At 37.0% G+C, this 25,247-nt stretch overlaps 1 protein-coding gene across 3 annotated transcripts in view; it reads left to right on the plus strand.

The window, feature by feature from the left end:
• The window catches only part of ARHGEF12 (Rho guanine nucleotide exchange factor 12), a 124,224-nt gene that overhangs the window by 90,609 nt on the left and 8,368 nt on the right, over positions 1-25,247 (plus strand). For all 3 annotated transcript variants that reach the window (XM_010981315.3, XM_031443484.2, XM_031443483.2), the window contains 19 exons: positions 147-179; positions 487-601; positions 1,276-1,381; positions 2,856-3,068; positions 7,621-7,753; positions 8,041-8,076; positions 8,555-8,709; positions 9,682-9,828; positions 10,870-10,955; positions 13,834-13,959; positions 15,569-15,683; positions 17,383-17,483; positions 19,643-19,720; positions 20,803-20,878; positions 21,417-21,584; positions 22,451-22,538; positions 23,067-23,153; positions 23,280-23,359; positions 23,654-23,887. In XM_010981315.3, coding sequence (XP_010979617.2) covers positions 147-179; positions 487-601; positions 1,276-1,381; positions 2,856-3,068; positions 7,621-7,753; positions 8,041-8,076; positions 8,555-8,709; positions 9,682-9,828; positions 10,870-10,955; positions 13,834-13,959; positions 15,569-15,683; positions 17,383-17,483; positions 19,643-19,720; positions 20,803-20,878; positions 21,417-21,584; positions 22,451-22,538; positions 23,067-23,153; positions 23,280-23,359; positions 23,654-23,887 — 2,177 coding nt within the window. The remainder of the gene's footprint in view (positions 1-146; positions 180-486; positions 602-1,275; positions 1,382-2,855; positions 3,069-7,620; positions 7,754-8,040; positions 8,077-8,554; positions 8,710-9,681; positions 9,829-10,869; positions 10,956-13,833; positions 13,960-15,568; positions 15,684-17,382; positions 17,484-19,642; positions 19,721-20,802; positions 20,879-21,416; positions 21,585-22,450; positions 22,539-23,066; positions 23,154-23,279; positions 23,360-23,653; positions 23,888-25,247) is intronic.

The following is a 25,247-nucleotide window of genomic DNA, read 5'->3' on the forward strand; positions in this document are numbered from 1 at the left end:
GAATTTTTCTGATATTTCATTTTCCAGGTAACAGAGATTTCAGGTAGGTGTCAACGCATTTGACTCTTTCGTTTCAGGTATCTGAGTTTAATAACAATTCTTTTATTAAATTTTAATATTTTGTTTTTAAATGTTTTTATTTTTAGGATGACTGCTCAGGCTGTGGAAGAAGATAAGAGGTAATGTAACTATTTTTTTCTTGAATTTTAAGAAAAAATGAAACTTTTTTCCCCTGTCAGTCCTAAATTATGATTTATTTCTTTTAACTGAAAATATAGACTGTCTCCCTCTGGTAGTCTGAATTTATTTGACTAATATTCTGGTGTCTTGGGTAGAATCCTTTACTGTCCACAGTGAATAGATAATTCCTTATTTTTCATTCGATGAATTCTGAGAATGCCAGTATTGGGGTTTTGGAAGGTATTTGATATCTTTATTCTACCTACCATCCCTTCTCAGAAGTCTTATTAATCCTTTCTCCTCCAGTTCGACAATGCAATATGTTATCCTCATGTACATGAAGCATTTGGGAGTAAAAGTGAAAGAACCTCGAAATTTGGAGCACAAGCGGGGTCGGATTGGATTCCTTCCCAAAATCAAGGTAAGATTAGAATAATAATAGTATATTCAGGTCTCTGTGCTTCTTTACATGTGACTGCAGTCTTTTCCTTCTCAGTATTAACTTTTTCAGCAAATTAGTGCTAGGCATGGCAACAGGTAAAACATATGGTTCCTATTCTCAAGAAATTCAAACTCTAGTGAGAAATCCAGACATATAAACCAATCATTAGATAATGTGAAAAGAGCAGTTTACACAGAAAACCATCCTCAACTCTGTTATGGCCTTACACTTTTCTTTTATGGTACCTGTTAGGTACCTTTTATGGTACCTTATATGTTTGTTTTATTTTTGTTAGATTGTAAGTTTCAATGTATCCCCAGCTTTTAACACAGCGCCTTCACACATTATGAGCTTAGTAAATATTGTTCAACAGGTGAATGAATTGCTTAAAACAGGCTCTTAGTAAATGTTCTATAAAACTACCTTTCATTTCCCAAAATTGTCACCTGTAAAGTGTTTAAAAAGACATCTTGAATTTGATCTGTACATAGTACTGTCTGCCAGCCTCTAATGAGTGCTGTATGTGTGTCTTTAATTTACATTTAACCAGTTTCTTTCAACTGTCCATTAGAATTGCATTTCTATCTTTAAAAGCAGCGAAAGAAATCTATCCTGTTACATATCTCATCTCTTTGATTGCACCTTGACTCTAGCAAAGTATGAAGAAAGATAGGGAAGGAGAAGAAAAAGGGAAGCGAAGAGGATTCCCCAGCATCCTGGGACCCCCAAGGAGACCAAGCCGTCATGACAACAGTGCAAGTATGTTGAAGTTTGAAATGCTGCTTTCCCACCATTCCATGCCACCTCTGCATCAGAGGCTCATGTAGCTAGAATGGGTTGCTGGAGAAGTGTTCTAGAAGTGATTCCACTGAACTTCCATTGTTTCTTTTCAATGTCATTTCTGCACCGAACCCCCATATGGCTACACAGTGGTCATAAACATCTTCAGTGGCAGTAGAGTATTCCATCAGTTGTCCATAACCTAATTTACTTGCCAGTTCTGATTTTGTTTGCATTCAAATTCTGATCATTAAATTTAAATAACAAACCATGCCTGGATTTCTCCGCCATACGTTGTTTGATCTTTCTGTACGTTTATTACTCACTTTTTCCAAACTCCTGCAATTTCTCCACCTCTTCTTTGTGCTTTATTTCCTGATATCCCTCCACCCGCAGACCTAATGGAAAGAGTCAGCCTTCTAGAGAGGGCCGCGGGAGAAGTAGGGTTGGTGGTGCTGTGGGGGGAGAAAATAGGTCATGTAGTGGTCCTCACATTGGGCAGCACCACATTTGAGATTACAGGCATGGCTGGAGTTGGCTGGGGGCGGTTGCGATACAGAGATAACTGAATGTCCCACTCAATGAGGAGTTCTCACTCAAATGTCAGCAGTGTCCCTTGTTGAGAAACACTGAGAAGATGAAGGAAATTTTTAGAGAAGAGGTTGAAGAGAATGGAGCACTTCACAGATGCTGACCATGAGTTCCAAGGGATACAGAAGAACTGTAGAAATTAGGGAAGGAAGAATTTTAGGATCACAGATGTACAAAGCTGTGTGAGGATGTGCAGCACTGTTGAGGGTGATGACCTGAGAGTCTTTAGTTTCTCGTGGTGACTGATGTGCACAGCGGTGATGAGCAGGATGGGGATTAGTCTGCCCAGTCTCGGAGGCAGATTGTGATGATGCCGTTGTGAGTGTTGGGGAGAAGTGGGGTAGGGGCGTGCTAAGAGCTCATGGCTTCGTCTTCCCTACTTGTGAATGAATACAGCTTCCTGTGTGTCCACTTCTGCCCCTGGGCATTCCCTCTTGCCCCACCCACCGTTGCTCTCCTCAGCTCCTTTTCTCATGATCTATGACCCTTTCTTCTGCCTCTTCTCTTTCCCCCTCATCTTCTGCCATCTCCCACCCTTTCTCTTCATCCTCCTCTGCTTTCCCTTGCCTTTCTCTCCTCTCTTTTTTTTTTTCTTTCTCTTGCTCTCTCTCTTTTCCTACCTCCTTCCTTCCTTCTCTTTTCTATCTTTTCTCTTTCTTTCTTCCTTTTTTTCTTTTCCCTTCTTCTCTCCCTCCCTTCCTATCTGTCTATCTATCTGTCTGTTCCTCATTCTGTGTGATAATTCATGTTATATTTTTCTAGGGCCCACCATTTTCCAGAAATATTTCCAGATTCTTTACATTGTCTTTTTTTTTTTAAGCTGTTTTGCAACGTGAATTGCTAACCATTGCTTTCTGCTCAGTTGGCAGAGCTATGGAACTACAGAAGCAACGCCACCCTAAGCACTTAACCACACCCTCATCTGTGAGTCCTGAACCTCAGGACTCTGCTAAATTGCGCCAGAGTGGATTAGCAAGTGAAGGAGCAGACATTGGATACCTGCCAGCCAATTCCATGTCCCCCATAGTTTCAGGGGCCACTCTTTCCCAGGAAGGAGGGAAAGAGAATGATATGGGTGAGCTAATGCTGTGGTTCTACTTAACTAAGTAGCAGGATTTTAAAACAATTATATTAAGAAATTGAATAGCAGATTAATTTAATCAAGGCTAGATCTCAATTTAATTTAGTTTTAACATTTTAATATTCTATAACCAGTGACAAATCTATGCTGAATGATACTTTTGAGTTCTCATCCATTCAGAAAATAGTTACGGAGCTCTCTTGCCAGGCATTAGCTTTGTACCACATATTAGCACACAGCAATTATACAGGGAGTCTTGCCCCATGTGTCTTAGTCTTCTGGGAAGATAGTCACACAAATAAAAAATGCAGACTGTGGAAAGTGTTGAGGGTACTGGTCCATAGTTAGAGGTAGTTGTGTATATGTTGGGGGAAAGAGGGAGTGCATCTGAAGAGGACTTTTTAAAAACTTTTTAATGTTAAGGGGAAGCCAGTTGAGAGGAAGAGGTTGAAAATGCAGGAGGCAGACTATACAACTAGTAGAACAAAGTTCTGAGAAGGAGAAAAGCAATGAGATGCAGAGTGTATGTGAAGGGCAAGGTTATCAGCTGAGACTGAGGATTTAGTGAGAAGGGCAAGGGGACTTGAAGACTAAAGAAAGATAGGAAGTAATTGTAGACAATTGGGAAAGAGCGTATTACCGTATTTCTTCATACTTCATATAATGGGCTTCTTAAGCAAGTGAGCCGAGGGAATGGGTGGTTTTATTTGGAGAAGGAAGTGCCTATCTCTGTTGGTGATTTTGGAAGCAGTTCAGTTTCTGGTGTGGCAGGATCAAGTACAGATCTGTGGGAGTGGTCACCAAGATGGCATAGAGGAGGTTGCTAGAGGTGAGGAAGGTAAGGAACCAAGGAACCAAGAGTTTGAATGCCTTTATAGACACAGATTTTGAAGTCACCTCACTTGATACTAGCATAGAAAGGAAAATTGTGAGCCAGCAGCCAAAGGTTCAGTGTTCCTAGGTGGTTGTTGGTAGGAGGGAGAACATGTGATATTATCCAGAGAGTGAGAGCCTCAGTGGAGCAAGAGATTTTTGTTAGTAGGTAAGATAATGGTAAAAGAAGTGTGTCTGTCTCACCTCCACCCTGCAGTCCACAGTGTACGGTAGCAGCATCAGTCTCCGTTTGAGAGGGCTGTAGCCCAAGAGGTAACCTGCTGTGGAATTGGCAGGTTTTTATTGAAGACAAAGACACAGGGGTGGCATTTGTAGAAAAGTCTGGAGGTTTTGTCTTAAGTGGAATTCCAAAAATGTTCGATTGAGTAATGCATTAATTCATGGCTCTCATGTCTCATTGAAGTAAAAACATGGTAGGTAACAAGTAAACAAAAACCATAAAGAGAAAACAGGTAGAGGAAGAGATGATGTCATCAACCAGTGAGAGATTTCAACACATTTTGGGGAAATTGAAAGTGGGCAAGAATGATGGATAGAACAACGGAAAGAAAGTTGTAGCCCATAGTTTGTTTAAGAAATCCAAGGTGGGAGCCAGTCTGAAAATGAGAACCCAGGAGTGACTTTAGGCTCAGACTTGGCATATGTTATGGAGTATAGGGTAAGAAATAAAACTGAAAATGATGAATTAATTGAGGGTCTGTAATCAAAACAATTATGTCAGCAACTTCTAATCCTTACATTGTAGAATATAAGCAGTCTGTCATTTATGTATCAGAAGAAAACGAATATGCTCTTTTTTATAGAAGTTGAATAAATTGAGTAAGGAGTTAAGTCCTTCACAGTGTCAGTGCCCTGGAGCTCACATTAGGGGGCCTAAAGCCTGAACATTAGACATGCCAGGGTCTCACCCTGCTCAGAGGAGCTCCCAACTGAAATGGACCTACTTCCACATAGCAGAACAAGAAAGCCAAATCAGCTGCCCAGTCTTTCATTCTTACATATGAGCAGCATTACTCACTCTGGCAAAAGTTGTTAAAGTCAAGACCTATGATAATACATAATGCCAAACATTGTAGCATAAAAGATAGAATACAAAATAAACAGGAAAAACTGCCACTAGCAGAAAATAATTTAGGTAGTAGACAAGAACTTACCAGAAAACCTCTACATTAGATAGTGTACTTGAGGAAATTAAGGAGGTTATTATATCTAACATAAGAATAGGATGCTATGAAAATGGAACAGAGACCAAAAAAAAAAAGTTTTAATATAACTATTGCATATAATAGCTGTTTTATTAGTTATTAGTTGCTTTGTGATAAATTACCTCAAAACATATTTACTGCTTCATATTTTTGGTGGGTGAGGAACTCAAGAGCAGCTTATATGGCTAGAGTCTCTCATGGTGTTACAATCAAGATGTCAGCCAGCCATCTGAAAGTTTAACTGGGGCCAGGAGATCTGATGGCAGGAAGACTTAGCTCCTTGCTGGAGGCCTCGGCTCCTCACCACATGGGCTTCACCATAAAAGTGCTTGAGAGTTCCATGACATGGTAGCTGACTTTCCCCAGAGTGACCCAAAGGAGAGCAAGAAAGAAGCCCCAGCGTTTTTTGTCACTTAGTCTCTATGGGTACACAGAAAGTTAGAAGCAAGTCCCTCAATCCAGCCCATGCTAGAAGGATTAGGTGCCACTGCTGAAGGGAGGAGTATCAAAGAATTTGCGGACATATTTTCAAACCACCACAGCTGCTAATAATTAAAGCAGAAGAAAGAAAAGAGTCTCTAAAAATAAAGTCAAAGAAATATTTTAGAATGTATGTTAGAAATATCAGGAGATAGAAATTGAAGAAACAAGAATTTTGTAGAGAATCATGAGAGTTTCAACGTCTGTCTCTTTCACAAAACATTAGCAGAGGAATTGGAGGAGTGGCAGTTAGAGAAATGACAGAAGAGAGCTTCCCAGGGTTGAAAAAGGATACATGTCTTCAGATAGAAAGGGCTCACCTGGCAGCAACTGCAGTGAATAATAATTTTCTTAAGAAGATTCATGCCTAGAGTGTCTTTGGAAATTTCAGTGAATCAGAAATAAAGAAAAATAATCCTCAGAGCTTTTAAGAGAAAGAAAATGGGAATTGTGCTGTATCACATTTTTCATAACTCTACAGGCTAGAATACAAAGGAGCAATAACCTCCACTTGCTAGAGGAAAATGGTATTGAACTTAGAATTTTGTATCCATCCAAACTATTCATTGAATATGAAGTAAGATACAAAGACATTTTCAGACATACCAGGGTTCAAAGTTTAGCTACAATGCACCCTTTCCTTGAAAATAATTTAAGATACACACAACAGCAGAATGAGAGAAAAATTAAGGAAGAAAATTTCTTGGGATCCAGGCAATAGTGGAAACAACCCAGGAAAGTGGTGAAAGGCAGTTCTAGGATGATAGTTGTGTCACAGACCAAAGGAGCAGCTGCTCCAGATTGGAACACAAGAACACAGAAGCTAAGAGAAAAGGAGATTTTAAGCAGTTGCTAGTATGATGTAACAGATGAAAAAGTTTGAGACTTGACAAAATTATATTACTTTAACAGCAATAAAAGAAAGGCATTTAGAAATGCTTAAGAAAAACAGAACTGTTCAAGAAAGTTGTCATAATTTAAACATGAAGGAAAATTTTCAAATGGCATACTCTTAAAGTAATTGATGGAGTATATGACTTCAATGTAGTAAACATTCTATGTCAAGCAACCGAGGAGTTGCATCATTGGACCAGTAGAAAAGAAAAGATAATCCTAACATACCTCTTAACCTGGCAAGAATAATATGTATATGTGGGTTGTACTGCAGTATGTGTGTGGTCATGATAAAGGAAGCATGCTGCTGGTTTTCAGACTTTTAGAATCAACCTAATAGGCAGAGCACAGAATATTTAGTTGTGGCTGTAGATCCTCTTAATGATACAAGTAAAACTGTAGTTGAAAGAAATGAAAGGTTAAAAGAAAGAAACAGAATTAAAGGGAAGGATATGGACACTAAATACCGAATTTGGTATTGAAGAGAGTTAAGATACTAAAGCCTTGTTGGAACAACAACAAAAAAATACGTAGTTCTATCATTTGAACTCAGATAATAACAAATAACCCAACTAGGAATAATAATATAGTTATTAAACAGTGGGAAGAAAAGGGGGTAAAGTGAAGATGGGACATATAAGTGAGCAAAATCCTCGGAGGAGGAAGAAAGAGACATCACCTAAAGACAATAAATCAAGAAGTATGAGGTTATTATTTGGAGGTGGGCCACCATAATAACTAAAATTTGCATGAAAAAGATTGGCAGTGGGGGTAGAAAAGGATAAATAAGGCAATGTTTCTCCTTATCATAGGGTCTTCTGAGTTGTTGCCATGTCTTTTGTTGATTTTTTAAAAGCTACTTTAAAATGATTTTCCTGTTTATTTTTTAGTGCATTTAAAAATTTTATATGAGAATTTTGGTTCTAGCTAACCTGCAGTTGTTTAAGTAAGAATTTGGCTATGGATGAGGTTGAAGCTTTTGGGAGGACTCTTTTTTTTTTTTTTTTTTTTTTTTTTTTGGTAATCATTGTGTTTATTTACACCATTTGAGTGTCTGACTTTTGTCTTTTCAGGATCAAAGCAAGTTGGAGAAACACCAGCATCTGGAGACTCCTTAGATGGCGTACCTCGTACTCCCAATACCATCTTTGATTTCCCGCCTCCTCCATTAGACCAGGTGCAGGAGGAGGAATGGGAAGTAGAAAGGTAATTTGGTGGTATCTTAGGGAGCTTTGGTACATGACTGTATAGTTTGCCTGTACTTTGCAGTGTTTTTTTCCACATGTGTCTTTTGGGGAGAGAAGCAGAACTTATTGGTAGTAAATGTTAGATAGGTACTGAAATGTTTATTAATTTATTTGATACTAAATAATTGAAATATCCAGAATTATTTATCAGCCACTGTGATTTAACTCAATTTTGTGTATCTTTGTCATAAATTTCTTGATTACCACTTTGTTTTTGTGTTGACTCTTTGTTCTCCATTGTTTCAGGGTGACTGAACATGGGACACCAAAGCCCTTTAGAAAGTAAGTAAGCCTAGGGGAGCTTTCAGTGGAGGCGTATTTTAAGAAATATGTCTTTTTTTCCCCTGAAGTTTTAGTTTTAGTTTTTGTGGTTTCTTTGGGGAAGGTCGGGGACTGGTTTGCTTGTTTGTTTGTTTGTTTATTTATGGGGGGTGCTGAGGATTGAACCCAGGACCTCGTGCATGCTAAGCCTGCACTCTACCACTGAGCTGTGTCCTCCCCCAGCTAAAGTTTTACTTTTAAAGGAAAAGAAACCCTGTACACAAATCTGTCAGATAGTATAAAAGGAAGTTCTTAATAAACACAAATTATTCAAAAGATATCTATAGATTTAAGCCATTTTGTAGGAGAGGGTGGTGTTTCAGGCTCTATTCCAAGCAATACTTCAGAAATCTAATTCACTGTAATGTAAAGACTTAACTTTTTTCCTGTTGTTCGTGTGAGGTCCTCAAATAGAATTTGTTATTTTTTTCTTCATTAGGTTCGACAGCATAGCTTTCGGAGAAAGTCAAAGTGAGGATGAACAGTTTGAAAATGACTTAGAGACAGATCCACCCAACTGGCAACAGCTCGTTAGTCGAGAAGTGTTACTGGGACTAAAGCCTTGTGAGATCAAAAGACAGGAAGTAATTAATGGTGAGTTTAATTAGTTTTTGTTATTGTTGTTATATATTGAGTTTTATTAGAGTTAAACCAACCCCTGAGCCTTGGAGTTTGCTTCAAAGTTTCTGCTAGCCTTTTGTTTTTGAACGAAGAGGAAATTAAACTAGATAGTTGATCCTTAAACTTTCCAGCTCAAAAAATGTAAATGATTCTGTGATTCCTATTGACAGTTTAAAAGGAAAAGTGTCTAGCATTCAGAATATTTAAGATTCATAGAATTCTGGACCTCAAACTTAAAAAACCATTGAGACAACATTTGTCCCATTACTTTAGTTTCAGGCTGTGCTATTTTTATGCATAGATTATGAACGAGGAAGCTAAGACTCAGAGTGACTGGTTGAATTAGTCATGATCATTCAGCGGGTAAGTGATAGGAAGAAAACCAGGGCCCAGGTCTTCCTTTATCCTTGTGCAGTGTCCTTTATGTTACCCCAGCATATATGTGACAGAGATGTCATATGAATATTGTACCTGTTACTGTCTTTAGGTTGTGATTTAAATAAATATCCTTCCTGTCTCTAGTCATTGAGACATAGAGAAATTATGAAGTCTGGCCTCAGAAATGAGGGTTTATAGGCAAATTAGATAGCCTAAAGTACTGTTCTTTCTGAAGACTTTAAAGTCTATGTGATATTTGGTTTTCTCATGTTGTAGTTGTGATTGGTGGGTATTTTTGTAAGAAGGCAGGTGGATTTTGGAGTACATTGTAAACTTTTAACTATAAAATAGTTTTGAATGATATTTTTAAATTGCCAACATTCAGCTCTTAGAGCCAGTATGTAGGAGAGTTTCATGGAATCAATAACTGACTTCAGAGACACTACATTCTTTCAAAACTGTAAATAATTATGATATAACACATTTGCTACTTAATTTCAGCTGAAGCCTAAGTTTGAGCCCATTCTACATAAGGTAACATTTTATATGTCCCTTTTCTCGGCTTAGAATTGTTCTATACTGAAAGAGCTCATGTTCGAACACTGAAAGTTCTAGACCAAGTGTTCTATCAGCGAGTGTCCAGAGAAGGACTTCTGTCACCTTCAGAACTCCGGAAAATTTTTTCAAACTTGGAAGATATTCTTCAACTTCATGGTAAGAGAAATTGACTCTATTTTTTGTCCCTAACATTTCCAATAGATAAAAGATTGTGAGTATATAAAGGCACCATAATAGTAAAATCTTGTAAATGTATCCATGTTAGCATTCCTGAAATTATATAATTATATGTGAGCACAAAACATAAATAAAGAAGTGATTGAATCTTTGAATTTCTCCCCATCCCTCACCCCTACTCCCCCCTCAGCCTTTTGTCTAGTGGGTGTTAACACAGGACTTAGGGTCTAAAGTCAATGCCTAAGATGAAAAACATGAAAAGTTAAAGTTACCCTTGGAAATTCCCTGTTAATTACATTAGTATGTTTTTAAAAATACATATTCTATATAATAATATGTATGAATATATTTTATAAATAGTAACACACAGCATATAATTCCATGGTGAGAAAATTTTCAGGAATTAATTTTATTGGTTTGTTGCTTGGAATGCTTGAGTAAATACGCCAAAGTTCTCTCTTTCTGGCTTTCCCTGGTCGTAGTCATCTTATACTTTCGTACAGTTCCTCTCTTTGTAAGTCACTGTTTCTCCAGGACCCTTAATAATCAAGAATTCCATCACCACCTACCAACACCTATCCGCACATCGATGCCATTTGCTCCTTTGTGGGTGATCCTAGGTCTCACAAGCACACGTGGACACCTTCAGACTTGATGATATCCATTGCCTGGGAACATCCACATTTTGGGAGGAACCGTGGGCAGAGTCACCTGTACTATTTAAATATACGTTCTGTTGAGCTTGGTTGTAGATGGAGTCTTAAAGTTAAATGCATATTTGATGCACTTTTACTGTATGTAATGTATTACATTGTTTTATGCTTTGGCAACGGTTTTTCTGATAGAACTCAGAATATGTAGATGTATAAAAATTATGTCCAGTTTTATGTTTAAGGAGATTAGAAGCAACTACACTACTCTCAAAAATCCTTTCTTTGAACATTTAGGTTAGTGGTACTACCAATAATTCAGCCTGAAATGAGTGTGTACTAAATTTTTTTCCGTTTTTTCCCCCTTTAGTTGGGTTGAATGAGCAGATGAAGGCTGTTCGAAAGAGGAATGAAACCTCTGTTATCGATCAGATTGGGGAAGACTTGCTGACCTGGGTAAAGAAATTTTCTATTTCATTTAAAAAATTTTGTAGACACTTGATCAGATTCAAGGTCAGTAACTAACCTTCCCAAGTGTGCAAACTCATCCATTTTTCAAAAGCTGATGTAAACATGAAAAGGATGTATTCTCTTGGTTAATGTCTTCTAACAAGTGCTCAATCAACTCTGTGCTCTTTTCTCATCAAATTAAAGATATTAGTTCTTCTTGTTTTAAAGACTGTAAAGTAAAATGGATCATAATAAAAATAATTTAACTGATGTACAACTTTAACTATTTTCTGTTGTCAGAATCTTAGAATTGTACCATGAATCATTAGACAGTTGTAGATCCGGAACTACCATCACAAAAGTGGAGAAGTGAAAAATTACTTAATCTTATTTACGACATGAGGAAGGAGTTCAGAGACCATAGGAGCTGTTTGTCGAATTGTGTTTATCTCTCTGGCCGACTCTTTGTTGTTATACACTCCGAAATATATTCTTCTGTGCCTGGCACTGCTCTCGGTGCTGGGGATACCAAGACACTTAAATCAGATACGGCTCCTGCCCAGTGGAGCTTATAATCAATGGGGGGAATAAGTCATGAGTTATTTCAAGTGTGATTAGCGCTACAGAAAGGGGAGAACACAGATTATTACGGGAATATATAGCAGGGAGACCTGAACATACAGAACATACAGAAAATCTTCTTAGAGGAAAGTGGGTTTGACCCAGACATTTGAAGAAAATACTGTAGTTAAGGCTGTGAATGAGTATGTGATGTAGTTCTCAAACTCTTAACCCTGGTTGAATGGGAACTGTTGAAATACGCCTCCAGAAATTTTCTTCAATATGTAGCCTGCTTGAAGGAATGCTACAAGGTTTGTTAATTTTACAGTGATAACTTTTTAAAAGATTGAATTCTAGAAAGTTGGCTAAAACAGTCTTTACTCCTTTCATTGGTGGTGAGACCATGACTCAATCTACTACTCCATTGGTAGGTCTATTCTAAGCCACTTGACGCGTGGAAGCAAGATTAGGGAATCACAATCCAGTCTCATCTTGCATTTACTGGACTTTCCAACTTTCCCCCTAGGCCCATGCTGGCATTATTGTTATTAAGGAAATTTAATTTTCTTGAAAAATTCAGCTTATTCTGTGGCTGCTCTGTGATACCGTGACTCATTTTGTTTCTTGATCTCTGAGTGGTGTTGTCTTAGCAGCACACTACTCAACCTGAAATAGAAAATTTGTAGTATGACATAGCATGGCATCAATTTTTGTGTCAAATTTGGAATGAAAAGCTGTAAGTCATATGGACTTAAGATGTCAATCTTTATTCTGAAGCAGTTTCATTTGCATCTCATATAAATAATGTGTAACACAAAGTGCCACGTGAGATCCATCCTTAACAAGATGCGGGGAGTGTAATTGGTCCTCTTATCACAGTCCTTTGGGCTGCATAACATCTACTACAGATAAAAATGCAGTAGAGAAACCTGTTACGAGGGGAAAAAAGTGGAGAGCGGGACAAAAAATTTATTTTAGAACATGTAAAAGGGATTGTATTCTTAACCACTGTGATGTGCCTGTGAAAAGCTGAGGAGTAGCAGAATGGACTAATCAGTCTGGTTAGTAACTGTTAGGTACAAAGGGTTAATTCAGGGCGAAGCGTTGGCCAGAAATACCAAAAGCAAAAATCGTAAGTAGGTGTTTAGATTTACTCTATTTTTAAAAGATAGTTTTGGAGGATATTTTCCCAGTATTGGTCCCTTGAGGTCACCTTAAGTATACTTAAGCTACTAGTAAAACCACTGTAAAACTGCTTGAGGCTGGGGCGTTATTTTCTTTTGTAACCCCAGCTGCTGGTGGTGTTTGTACAGTACTTTGCTTGACTAACATAATGAAAATGCTGCCAGTCCCCATCTCTAAATATGTTGAATGTCATGCTTATAATAGAATAAGAATACAACATTGGAACAACCTATTAAAATATCACTTTGTGTGTGTCCTAGTTAAATTAAAAATACTCTCAGTTTATCTACAGATGCCCTACAAAAGGATTTTTTACAAAGTATCTTTGTGTCCAAACTTTTGGAAATATGACTTTAAATGGGAGATTGTTATGGGAAGCTTCTTTGCAAAACATAAAGCAATTATTACAAATATAAAGATGATTAAAAATCATTTATTCGACCTGTACTTACAAGATTATCTTTTATGAGTGAAACACTTGTTAGGTGTTTAATAAGAAATCTTAAAGTCATGGCATATACAAACTTAAATATTCAAATTAAAAAATATCAGTAAAAAACATAATTTTTAGCAAAAGAGGTTCATAGGCTCATGGATCTCCCCCAAGAAAAATTCAAGACATGGATCTCCACCTTTTGCACAGGTGAAGCAGCGGTGATTTAATTTTACTGTGACCCAGAAAAGTTATGACCTGCCCTGGATTTCATAGTAAGAAAGCAAGCTATAATCCCTAAGATCTTCTTCCTGGAGAAGTAAAACAGTAATTTTTGTGAAGATGTCAGATTCTAAGAAAATTAAATTTTAATCTCAGTCTTTAAGCATTTTGTGTCTCATATTCCCCAAGTGTCAGTCTTTCTGTCTGATTTAGAAATGGTATAGATCGAAAAGGTATTAAGTTGTGGTAGGCTACGAGCAAGAAAATATTGGACTATGATCAGAAACGGTCTGGATGTGTTAGAGTCAGACCCTTTTAATGGGGAAACATTGATATTCCACATGTAATATGTAGATATCTCTTCTTAACATTTGAGAATACTTTTTGGAATATTGAAAGGATTATGGTTGTCTCTCATTTTGTCTGGCCTCATATAATCTCAGTATCCCATTCTCTATTGTGTTCTTTGCGTTCTTGGCACAGTTCAGTGGACCTGGGGAGGAAAAGTTAAAACATGCTGCTGCTACCTTTTGCAGTAACCAACCCTTTGCCCTGGAAATGATCAAGTCTCGTCAGAAAAAGGATTCTCGATTCCAGACTTTTGTGCAAGTGAGTTGAGTGAGTCGTGTAAAAGAAAAAAAAAGCAATTTTTAATCAATTAGAAAACAAATTGAGGAATTCTAAGTCTAAGTTTTGTACAAGGACTATATATGCACGTATCTATGTTAACGTTTTTAATGTTATTATCTCTTAAATTATTGGAGGGTATAGAGACAATCTTGGAATGGTGAATAATAAAGAATATATGGCAGGATTAAAATACTTGACATAGAAGTCCACATGACCATGGAGATATTGTCAGGAAGTGGCCTGTGTACACTATTAACATAATATTGTCAAAACATGAGGCTTGGCTTATATCAAGTTTGGGGAAGAGTATAAAAGCAGTCATGCTGGCTCAGATATATATTGGTATAGATCGAGGATCAGTAAGCTACAGCCTCCTGGCCACATTCAGCTTCTTCCCTGTTTTTGTAAATAAAGTTTTGTTGAAACACAGTTTATTTTTAAATTATTGCTGTGTAACAAATTACCACAAATGTAGCAACTTAATTCAGATGTATTATGTTACAGTTTTGTAGTTTAGGAGCACAGATCCAGTGTACCTGGGTCCTCTCTTCTTTCTCTCACCAGGCTGACATCAGGGCATCAGCTGCAGCTGCAGTTCTCATCTGTGACTTGGGAGAACTCTGCTAAGCTCACTGGTTGTTAGCAGAATTCATTTCCTTGTAAAAGTGTAACCAAGATCCCTGTCTTCTTGCTATTGTTGGCTAGGAACTGCTCTTGGCTCCTGGAGGATGCCCAAATCTCTTTGCCAGGTGGCCCCTGTAGGCAGTTTACAAGATGGATGTGTCCTTTTCTTCCAGGCCAGTAGGAATGCATCTCTCTGGCAGAGCTTTCTTTTAAAGACTCCTCTGATTAAGTCAGACTCACCCAGGACAATCTCCTTTTTGATTGTCTCAGAGTTAACGGATAGCAACCTAATCCTGAGTGATAGCCTATCATAATCATAAGGGGAGCGAGTTATACAGGATGTACACCAGGAGGTGGAAATCTTGGAGGACACCTTAGAACTCTTCACTGCACATAGCCAGGTTCGTTCATTTAAGTATTGTCTATGGCTGCTTTTGTGCTAAAGCAGCAGAGTGGAATAGTATAGCAGAGACTGATGACATGCAAAGCCTAAAATGTTCACTGTCTGGCACTTTACCGAAAAGTTTACAGACCCCTGTACAGGTGAGCTCGTGTTCTAGACTGGTGATCCACTGCCTACTTGGAATGGCAGATAGCAAATGAGCTGGCTGGCTTTTGATAGGAATGCCAATCGTTGGAAAATGTAACTAGATTTTCTTCATATGTGAAGACGAAATTTTTTTCATAAGAAAGGAATTCTTAGAGTTGATTATGGATGCTCTCGATCCTTGCTTAAACAGATAACACAGAAACCATTGGCTGAGTGATAAAGGCAACGTTATGTGATTAAAGAAGAAAGCAGAAGTGTAGTGTGGCAGTGGTGTTATCTTGGCAGGTTTTAAATCTTGACTTAATAACCAGAACTGTGATGCTGTAGACATTTATATAATGAATATATGTTACGTGTTGGGTAATTATAGTACTAATAAGAATCACACACTCACTTATTTCACTTTAATTTTAGGATGCTGAGAGTAATCCCCTGTGTCGTCGTCTGCAGCTGAAGGATATCATTCCCACCCAAATGCAGAGGCTCACTAAGTACCCTCTTCTGTTGGATAATATTGCCAAATACACAGGTACAGCACTGAAATTGAAAAGCTTAGGAACAACAGCATCAAAAACACATATTCTGCTAAATAATATTTTACTCATCCTGGTGTCTTAAGGTTGGATTTCCAAATAGCGTAGCAACATTTTCTAACAAGATTCAGTCCAGTCTTCTTCAGGCTATTTGATTGATGTGCTCCATTGGCACCTCTAACACAGGGTTTAGCAAACTGTAGATCGTGGGTTACATCTGGCTCACTACCTGTTTTTGTGAATGAAGTTTTATGGGACCATAGTCATGCTCATTTGCTAACGTGTCATCTCTGACTGCTTTTGCACTACAACAGCGGAGTTGAGCAGTTGTGGCAAAGACCATTTGGCCTGTAAAGTGTTTATTGTCTGGCCCTTTACAGAAAAGTTTACCAATCCTTCCTGTAGCGTATATCATATTGCTTTTAAGAAGGCTTATACTGTGTTGAAGAGATGTTTTGTACCTATATATGTACCTTCATTAAGCCCAGCCAGTGCGGGGGGAATGGTAGAGCTCATGTGGTAGAGTGCGTGCTTGGCATGCACAAGGTCCTGGGTTCAATCCCCAGCACCTCCTCTAAAAATAAATAATAAGTCTAGTTACCCTCCCCCCCAAAAAAAGGCCAGCCGATGCATTATCATTCCTACTCTCCTCCTCTCCTCTTTTGAAACATGAAGTGACTCTGAGTTTCTCAATTGAGCTTTAGGCTCTTATACTTCATTTTCATTAATAGTTTTATGCAGTCTGACTGGGACATTGTGCTGTACACCAGAAATTAATACAATATAACTGACTATACTTCAATTAAAAAAAAGCAATAGTAATTCTATGCAATCAAACTCCTGTTTCTTACTTATGCCTAACAATTAGAAAATACTAATTCATATTACTTTTTATACTTTACCATATTTATTTTGTATAGTTGGACTATTGTTTGGAGGACTGTAATTTTGATGATTCTGATTTTGATATTCTTCACCGAAACATAACCTCAATATAATCTTAATATATTTTGGTGAATTTCATCATCTTTTAATGATACAAGGGTTGTAATCTATTTTCTTTCTTTAATCTCAAAAATAAAGAAACTTATTTTGGAATTATTTTAAATTGTTTTTATCATTCAAAACCATTGCTTAATTGTAGAGGAGGGTATAGCTCTGGTAGAGTACGTGCTTAGCATGCCCAAGGTCATGGGTTCAATCCCCAGTACCTCCATTAAATAAAATAAATAAACCTAATTACCCCCCGCAAAAAAACCCTAAAAATGAAATAAATTCATTTTTAAAAGATATTACTTAATTAGTCCACTGGACATAATCACCTAGGATGTGCAGTTTGAAATTCTAGGGAGAAAGGGGTCCCGTTTATTTAGCTTACAACGTGAATGAGACCCACTCCCTGGGGTGTGTAACACAGTGGACCTGGTACTTAATATAAAGCATCACCCCTTGGATTTGGCTTCTTTTTAAAGATTAGTGTTTATGTTTAAAGTACTGTGATAAGAAGTCATATCTGTCCAAAGACTACCTGAATTGAGATTCTGCTATAGGTTTTAGCCTGGTGTCAAAAATTCAAGGCCTTAGTATGCTCATGTAACTGTTGAAATAAAGTGGTTTCTCATTTATATATATGTATATTTCTATTCTTTTCTGTTTTCCTCCATTTTACATTTTGGATTTCTTTGTCATATTTAGAATGGCCAATGGAAAGGGAAAAGGTGAAGAAAGCTGCAGATCACTGTCGTCAAATCTTAAATTATGTAAATCAGGCTGTTAAGGAGGCAGAAAATAAGCAGGTAAGAAGGGAAACACAAGAAGAAGATACAGGATGGCACAGTGAGAATAAGAATATTAAATTACTGTTACCTGGAATCTTTTAAGTAGTAACTGAAGCTATTCATTACAGAATTGAAGGGTGGGACATTTGTTAACTATTCACTTAGTAGGTTGGTCCAGATCGATTTATGATAGAACATCAGAGTTGTATTTGGGTTTTTTGAGCATCTCTAGCTACTTATTTCATTATAAGGCTGTAGAAAAACAGGAACTTTCAAATGTATTGTTTGGAGTGTAAAATGACTAAAGCCCAGAAGGCAATTTGGCAATATATGCCTAAATTAAAAATGCACTTATTCATGTGTCCATCCTTTGATTTAACAATTTTCTGCCTAGTGATTTACCCAAGACAAATGAAGATATACCCATAGGCTTATATAGGGATGTTTCTAGCATAAACCAGATGTAGCATAGTCATAAACTAAACACCAGCAATAAAAAGGAATGAACTATTGATACGTACAACATGGATGAATCTCACAAACGTACTGAGTGAAAGAAATCAGACAAAAAAGAGTACATATATATAATTTTATTTATGTGAACTTTTAGGACAGGTTAAGCTAATTTATAGTGGAAAAAAGTTAGAAAAGTGGTTGTCACTGGAGACGTGGGGACAGATATTAACTAGGAAGAAGCATGAGGCAGTTTTCTGAGGTGATGACCATATTTCGTATCTTGATAGGAGTTTGCACAGGTATATGCATTGGTAAAAACTCATGGAAAGGTACACTTAAGATGTGTGGATTTCACTGTGTGTAAATTTTACTTAGAAAGAAGCACTAAAAGGGGGGTGGGGTATAGCTCAAGTGGTAGAGCCCATGCTTAGCATGCATAAGGTCCTGGGTTCAATCCCCAGTGCCTCTATTAAAAAATAAATAAATAAACCTAATTACCTCCCCCCGCCAAACTAAAAAATAAAAATTAAATAATACAATATTAAGTAAATAAAGTATTTTAAAAGAAGAACTAAAATATTGAACTCTTGTTAATAATATGCATGCTAAAATGTTTAGCGATAAAGTATACTTATACCTGTAACTTACTTTGAAACACATTTAAAATGTATGCTGGATCAATGGACAGAGGGTGAATAGATGGATAGATACATGATAAAACAAATATTGCAAATGCTAATTGCGGAATGTAGGAATGTGGTGGTGAGTATATGGGTGTTTACACATTCAGACTTTTCTGTATATTTGGAAATCTTTAAAATCTTGGGGGAAAATGCATGTATCTTTTAATCTAACAATTCTTCCTCTAGAAATTTATCCTAATATACACCTATGGACATATGATTATGTGTCCTTTTAAAAGCATGCAAAAGCATATGTTTAAGATCATTTTATTATAGTATTGTTGTAGGAGAAGGTTGGAGTAACTTAACATGTCCATCAGTAAGGTGTAGTTAAATAAACTATAGTTCTTTCACAGAGTTGAATACCATGCAACCACAGAAAAAAATAAGACCACTCTCTCTCTGTGCGCTGATGTGGAACAATCTCCAAGATATATTGATGAGTGATACACACACACACACACACACACACACACTCACAAATGTGTATATGAATATATTGTGTTACCTTTTGAGTGAGTAATACACGTGAGTATATTACGCTCCTATATCTTTTTTACTTAAAGAACATATATATATATACACACCTGCACAGAGACACATGTATTCTTTTTGCTTAGAATTTTTCTCATGGACTACCTAAGACACGGGTGTTAGTGATTACTTGTTTAGAGAAAATTTCAAGTGGGAAGGCAAAGGACAGGGTTAGAGGGAGACTTAGTGTTTTTTGTGTACCTTCTGAATTCTGTACCATGTGTGTGTTTTCCATATTTAGAAAATAAATATAAGCTAGTTAGAGGCCAGTGAGTTTGAAAAGGAGATTGGAGAAGGACGGCTAAAGAGATAGGAGGAAAACTAGGAGAGTGTGACACCAGCAGAGCCAAGAGGGGGTTGTTTTAAGAAAGAGTGAGTCATCAGTTGTGTCTGATGCTGCAGAGGCCTCAGTAAAATGCAGGTGAAATGCCCATTTGGTTTAGGAAAAGGGAGGTCATCGATATTCAAAGCAGTAACCTTGGCTCCATCCTGTCTAATTTTCAGCGCTTAGAAGATTATCAGCGTCGCCTTGATACCTCCAGTCTGAAGTTGTCAGAGTACCCAAATGTTGAAGAGCTCAGGGTGAGAAATGGTCTAATCATAATTTAAAAAATAAAATTTACTAGCGATCTGGCAGATAATTAACACACGTCATCTGAAGGAGTTCTTGTATCATAAATTGTCTATGTTTATGATTCTTTTCTTCCTTTTAAATGCCTTGGTGTGTGTAAAGATTGCTTTAGTCTTTCATTAGAGGAATATTTTGTGTGAAACTGTAACCTTTTGTGATGGGAATTTGCAGGAGACTAAGGAATATTACTTATTAAATTTAATTTTATTGCATTCTATTGTTTGAATAAGAGCAGGGCTATTTACTATGGGAACTTTCCAGATTTTTGAGTAAAGGAAGATAACTTGATTATTTTTCCATGAAGCTCTTCAAAAGCATAAAAGTTGAAACCATTACAGGAATGAGAGTAAAATATTTATTAATTGCCACTTCTAGTACATGGAGCTTTTGTATTAAGTAATTTCTCAGAATTTTAAGTCTTTCTTGTATTGTTTCACTGTTTTTTGGCAGATTTTAGTGGCTGTTAAAATAGACTTTTATGTCACATATAACAGCTTATCAAAAAGCTTGCTAATATGCTTAGCCCTTTAACTTCCAGAAAATGAGGTTTTTCTAGAACTACTTGTGCTAAAAGATGATTCTCCTATTAAGTTATTAATATTTAGATCAAGCCTGAGTACTACCTGGACTTCTGTGAATGCTGTTCCTTAGAGCTTTCTTTGGAATGAGAGCCTGGAACTCAGAGGCTTTGTGCATCATCCTCATCTAGTTATTTGTAGAAAAATTAAGGAAGTGGGTGAGAATCTAGTGACTGAATATTTGCAACTTTATTTTCACTAGCTGTTATCATCTGTTTAGAGTGAGATTTAGAAGACAGTACTCCTCAGTGTTTTTCTGCTTTTTCCTTTTAGAAAATTTTATGCAGCTTACTTTAACTTGGTTTTTATTCCATTTTCAATTGTTGACAGATAACTATAATGACAGTGAATGTAAATGGTGTCTTTTGTATTAAGAACTTTGTGAAAGGAGACTGGAATATCATCTCACAAAGTACTTGGAAATAATTTGTGTGTAATTCTCTTTATTTTGGCAGAATTTGGATTTAACAAAAAGGAAGATGATTCATGAAGGGCCATTGGTTTGGAAGGTGAATAGAGATAAAACTATTGGTAGGTGTACTGTCTCAGTTTTGGGGAGAGTGGAGAAAGGAAAAGAACAGAAAAGTTTCCTTATGCCAAAGAGAAGACATAACCATTTCCATTTTTCAGTTACAGCAATTAGCAATGCTACTTTGTGTTATTTATGCATTTATAGATCTACTTATGTTATTTTGTTATATGTGAAGTGTATTAAATATTCATTTAGGGATGAAGCAGAAAATTTTTTTCATGATTCAGTCGTATCTCCATCCTTGTATTATTCTAATGAGTCTCAGCTTCTTTAAACCACTGTATCTCAAACTGTCAAACTATCTGTGGTGAAGAATCATTGTTTTTAATTTCTTGTCAGTCACAGACTAACACTTTGGTGTAATACATAAAAAATGAATTATTAGAAAATGAAATTTAAAAAGACAATAAATAGCAAGTCAATCTTCTAAACTTACTAGATTTAACAGAAATCAGTTTTCTCTGTCAAACTGTTATAAAGTTTATAAAACATCTCAATTTCTGTACTAATTACCTTTCCTACATTTTTTTTTTCTAGATCTTTACACACTGCTGCTGGAAGATATTCTTGTATTATTACAAAAGCAGGATGATAGACTGGTGTTAAGGTGTCATAGTAAAATTCTTGCATCTACAGCTGATAGTAAACACACATTTAGCCCCGTCATTAAGTTGAATACAGTGTTGGTTCGACAAGTGGCAACAGGCGAGTATGTCCGCGGAGTGACACTAACCTCCAGGCTCACCATCAGGTTGCATAAGATGCTCAGTGTTGCTGAAGGAGCACAGCTGGCATTGGGTTCTGTTCCTCTCTTATTCTTGTACAGAGTAAATGAAATTTACTTGCTGCTTAGGTGAATGAAGAGTTTATACCCCAAAATTATTTAGGATGCCTAGATTCTCTGAATAACTTTCTCCATTTGAAAATTGTTTGCATATTTCTTTGATCTTTATTCCACGTTCAAATCACTGATAGACAGCAATGAAGATAGTGAATTGGAGGTAATCGTGTTGAAAAGGCTTTCATTATGGTGGTATGTTTTTTGATTTGGTGGGAAAAAATAAGTGGGTGTGGTTTAGCTTTTTTTAAAATCAGTTTAAGTTATAAAGTTACATATTCACTGTACTAACAGTGAGAGTCCTTTTAAAACTCATTAGTTCCATGGTAGTAAGATAAACTTATGACCTCTTTTCTCTAACACCCATTGAATATTACTAACCATTTAGCAAAAAGACAATTCAAAATAAATGCAAAAAGAGTCACAGTGTTCAGTTCTGTAATTTAGATATATAGACACCTTCTTGTTTTTAATAAACTGGGCATCAGTGCTAGCTTTTATAATCTTTGTTTTATTAAAGTATAATATACATAGTATAACATACAATAATTTGCACAAATTTTGAGTGATAATTTAATTTTTACAAAGTGAACATATGTTTACAAAGTGAACACATGTAACCTTTACCTAGATTAAAATACAGAATAATACCAGGACCCTAGAAATATCTTTCACAGCCTCTGTAGGTCATACTGTTAGAGTAATTTTTGTCTGCTTTTTTTTTTTTTTCCAGATAACAAAGCTTTATTCGTCATCTCCATGTCTGACAATGGAGCCCAAATTTATGAACTGGTGGCACAGACAGTTTCTGAGAAGACTGTGTATGTACTAGATATAGCTGCCTTGCTCTAGTATTTTCTGTTATTCTGAATATCCCACAGTCTTAACTTTGCTTTCTTAATAGAACTTTGAAAACCAAAAACTGCGTGGAAACAAGTACTTCCTCTAAGCATTCTTTAAGAGATGTTCTAAGAACTTTTTCCTTTTTAGACGGATGTCTCTTATTTTGGTTCTGTTCTATTGAAAGTATCTTTTCTAAAGAAAAAAATTCTCAGAAGTGTCAAATGAAGTTTTTTTAATGGGTAGTATATCCATAATGTTGTTAGGTTTTTATTTAAGGTATAGAATTTTTATAACCTCTACTTAATAATATGTCACCAAAGTAAATATATTTTCAGGCAGAAGTAGAGTTTTTTGTTTGTTGGTTTGGTTTAATTTAGTTTCTGGGGGGTTTTTTTGTTGTTTTTTTTGTTTGTTTGTTTGTTTTCTTTTGCTTTCTGAGTATATTTAAAGGACATTTCTTTTTCCTTTTCCATTTGTATTTTGGTTTCTTTTCCCACTTCTTGCAGCTGGCAGGACCTAATCTGTCGGATGGCTGCATCAGTGAAGGAGCAATCCACAAAGCCAATTCCACTGCCACAGTCACCACCTTGCGAGTGAGTGTGCCTTTGCTTCAGAGTAGGACTGATTTTGGCCAGAAAAGAAACATAATTCTTAACATTTTGTTGCAATAATGTTTAGGCACCTCATGAAGCTGAAAGATTGTTTTCTTTCTTCTGTAGAGGAGACAACGATGAAGAAGAACCTCCAAAATTAAAAGGGGAACATCATGGCATTTCAGTCACTGGTCTGCAGAGTCCAGGTAAACTGATCTGTTAAATTTATCTGGAAGAATGTAGTCTATACTTACTAAAATGCAAAGAAACTTTTTTAACTCTTTGGGTTTATGCAGGTTCTGGTATCAGCTGTTCGTTTCCACAGACTTCACTTTTGAGCCTTTTGTGTGCCTTTAACACACTGCACAAACTGCCATGTATTTCACTTCACAGACAATCTCTGTAGCTCATGTGGTTGTTTTCTTCGAGTATTGCCTGAACGCTTCACATTAAAAGTTGTATTTAAGATAATATTCTACTTTTTCTGTTCCATTGAACAGACAGAGATTTGGGATTAGAGTCCCCCTTAATATCGTCAAAACCTCAGTCTCATTCACTGGGTACCTCTGGGAAATCGGAGGTAGATGATCTCTTTGTGGCTGAGAGACAGTTTGCAAAGGAGCAGCATGCAGATGGGACTCTGAAGGAAGCCGGAGTAAATTACCAAATCACTATCCCAGGTCCACACTTGCCTGTCTCAGAAGAGCGGTGGGCATTGGATGCACTAAGGAATTGTAAGTTTTATTCCTAAGTAAATACTGATACTTAATAAGTACCAGAGTTGTATATAATGTACTATGCAGCCATTTAGGAAGAATCAAGAAAGTATAAACTATGACTTTTCCCTTCGGGAATTTTACAGTACAGTTGGGAAGATGGTAGAAAACCTCCCCCAACCTTCTTAAGTGAATAAACATAACAGATATGTTGAAACTGATCTGGTTGGGGTGACCAGAGAAGGGAGGCATCAGAAAATGTGATTATTGCTTTGAAGAGTGGGTACGATTCAGATAGGTATTTAGAAGAATAAACAGCAGTCACTCAGACAGTAATGGTAGGACCCAAAGCAGAAAACTCTGAGGGTGTTCGGAGAGCAGCGAGTGGGGCAGTTGGCCTGTGGTAGACCACACAAGTTAAAGGAGTCTTGGGAGATACGGTTAGAAAGATAGAAGATAAGTTGTTGAGTCCAGCTGCTGTGGACCTTGAACACCAGATTGAGTCCTCTGGACTTGAAGGTTCGCATGCCACAAGGTTTTGAGGGCTTATTCAAACTTCAGATAATTCTTCTGTTTTCCTTTGGAGGTTGCATTGTTCACCACTACCCATCCTTCATACACACGCACACATACACACAAGAATCGGTGGTCCTTGCCACTCTGTTAGCCTCTCCCTCCCTCTCCAGCGTGTTTGGGAGCCCCTCTTACAATTGGGAGTGAATCACATCTCTTAGGTGTATTAGAGGCGGGGGAAAGGCTGAGGACAGTTGCTCTGGTTGTAGAGAACCATTTGAAGTTTTTAAGCTAGGGTGTGACTAACAGAAGAGGATTAATCTGGCTGAGAGCTGCAAAAGGATTTGAATGGAAAGAGGGTTGGAGTGATGCAGTTACTGTTAAGCTGTTGGAGTCATTTGAGCTTGAGGCTAAAAGGGTTTGGCTAGAATGGTGTTAGAAGAATAAAAATAAAGCGAGGAACCAACAAATCCTTTAAAAAATTGACTTGATGTGAGGGCAAAGGAAAGGAAATATTTAGAGATAATTTCAGTATTCTTGTCAGAAATAAAGTTTAGAAAGGACCACCACTGCCCACTGCTACACTTTCTTTTTTCCTTCTTTTTTTCCCCCATAGATTATGGGCTCAATTTTAAAAATATATTGAGACTAAGATAATGAATGGCAAGCCATTTAAGAGGAAAGATGAGCAGGAAGCTGGAGTTTTACGACTGGAACTTTGGAGAGAGATTAGGGAGAGAGATGGATTTCAGTGTGAAGGCCATAAGAATTCATAGCATCTCTCAGGAAGTGAACATAGAGCAGGACAGAGGGTCAAAGACCCAAACCTGTGTGGAGACTGTTTACCTACAGAGACAGAAGACAG

Source organism: Camelus dromedarius, chromosome 34 (genome assembly GCF_036321535.1).
Source record: "Camelus dromedarius isolate mCamDro1 chromosome 34, mCamDro1.pat, whole genome shotgun sequence".
NCBI classification, from domain to species: Eukaryota; Metazoa; Chordata; class Mammalia; order Artiodactyla; family Camelidae; genus Camelus; species Camelus dromedarius.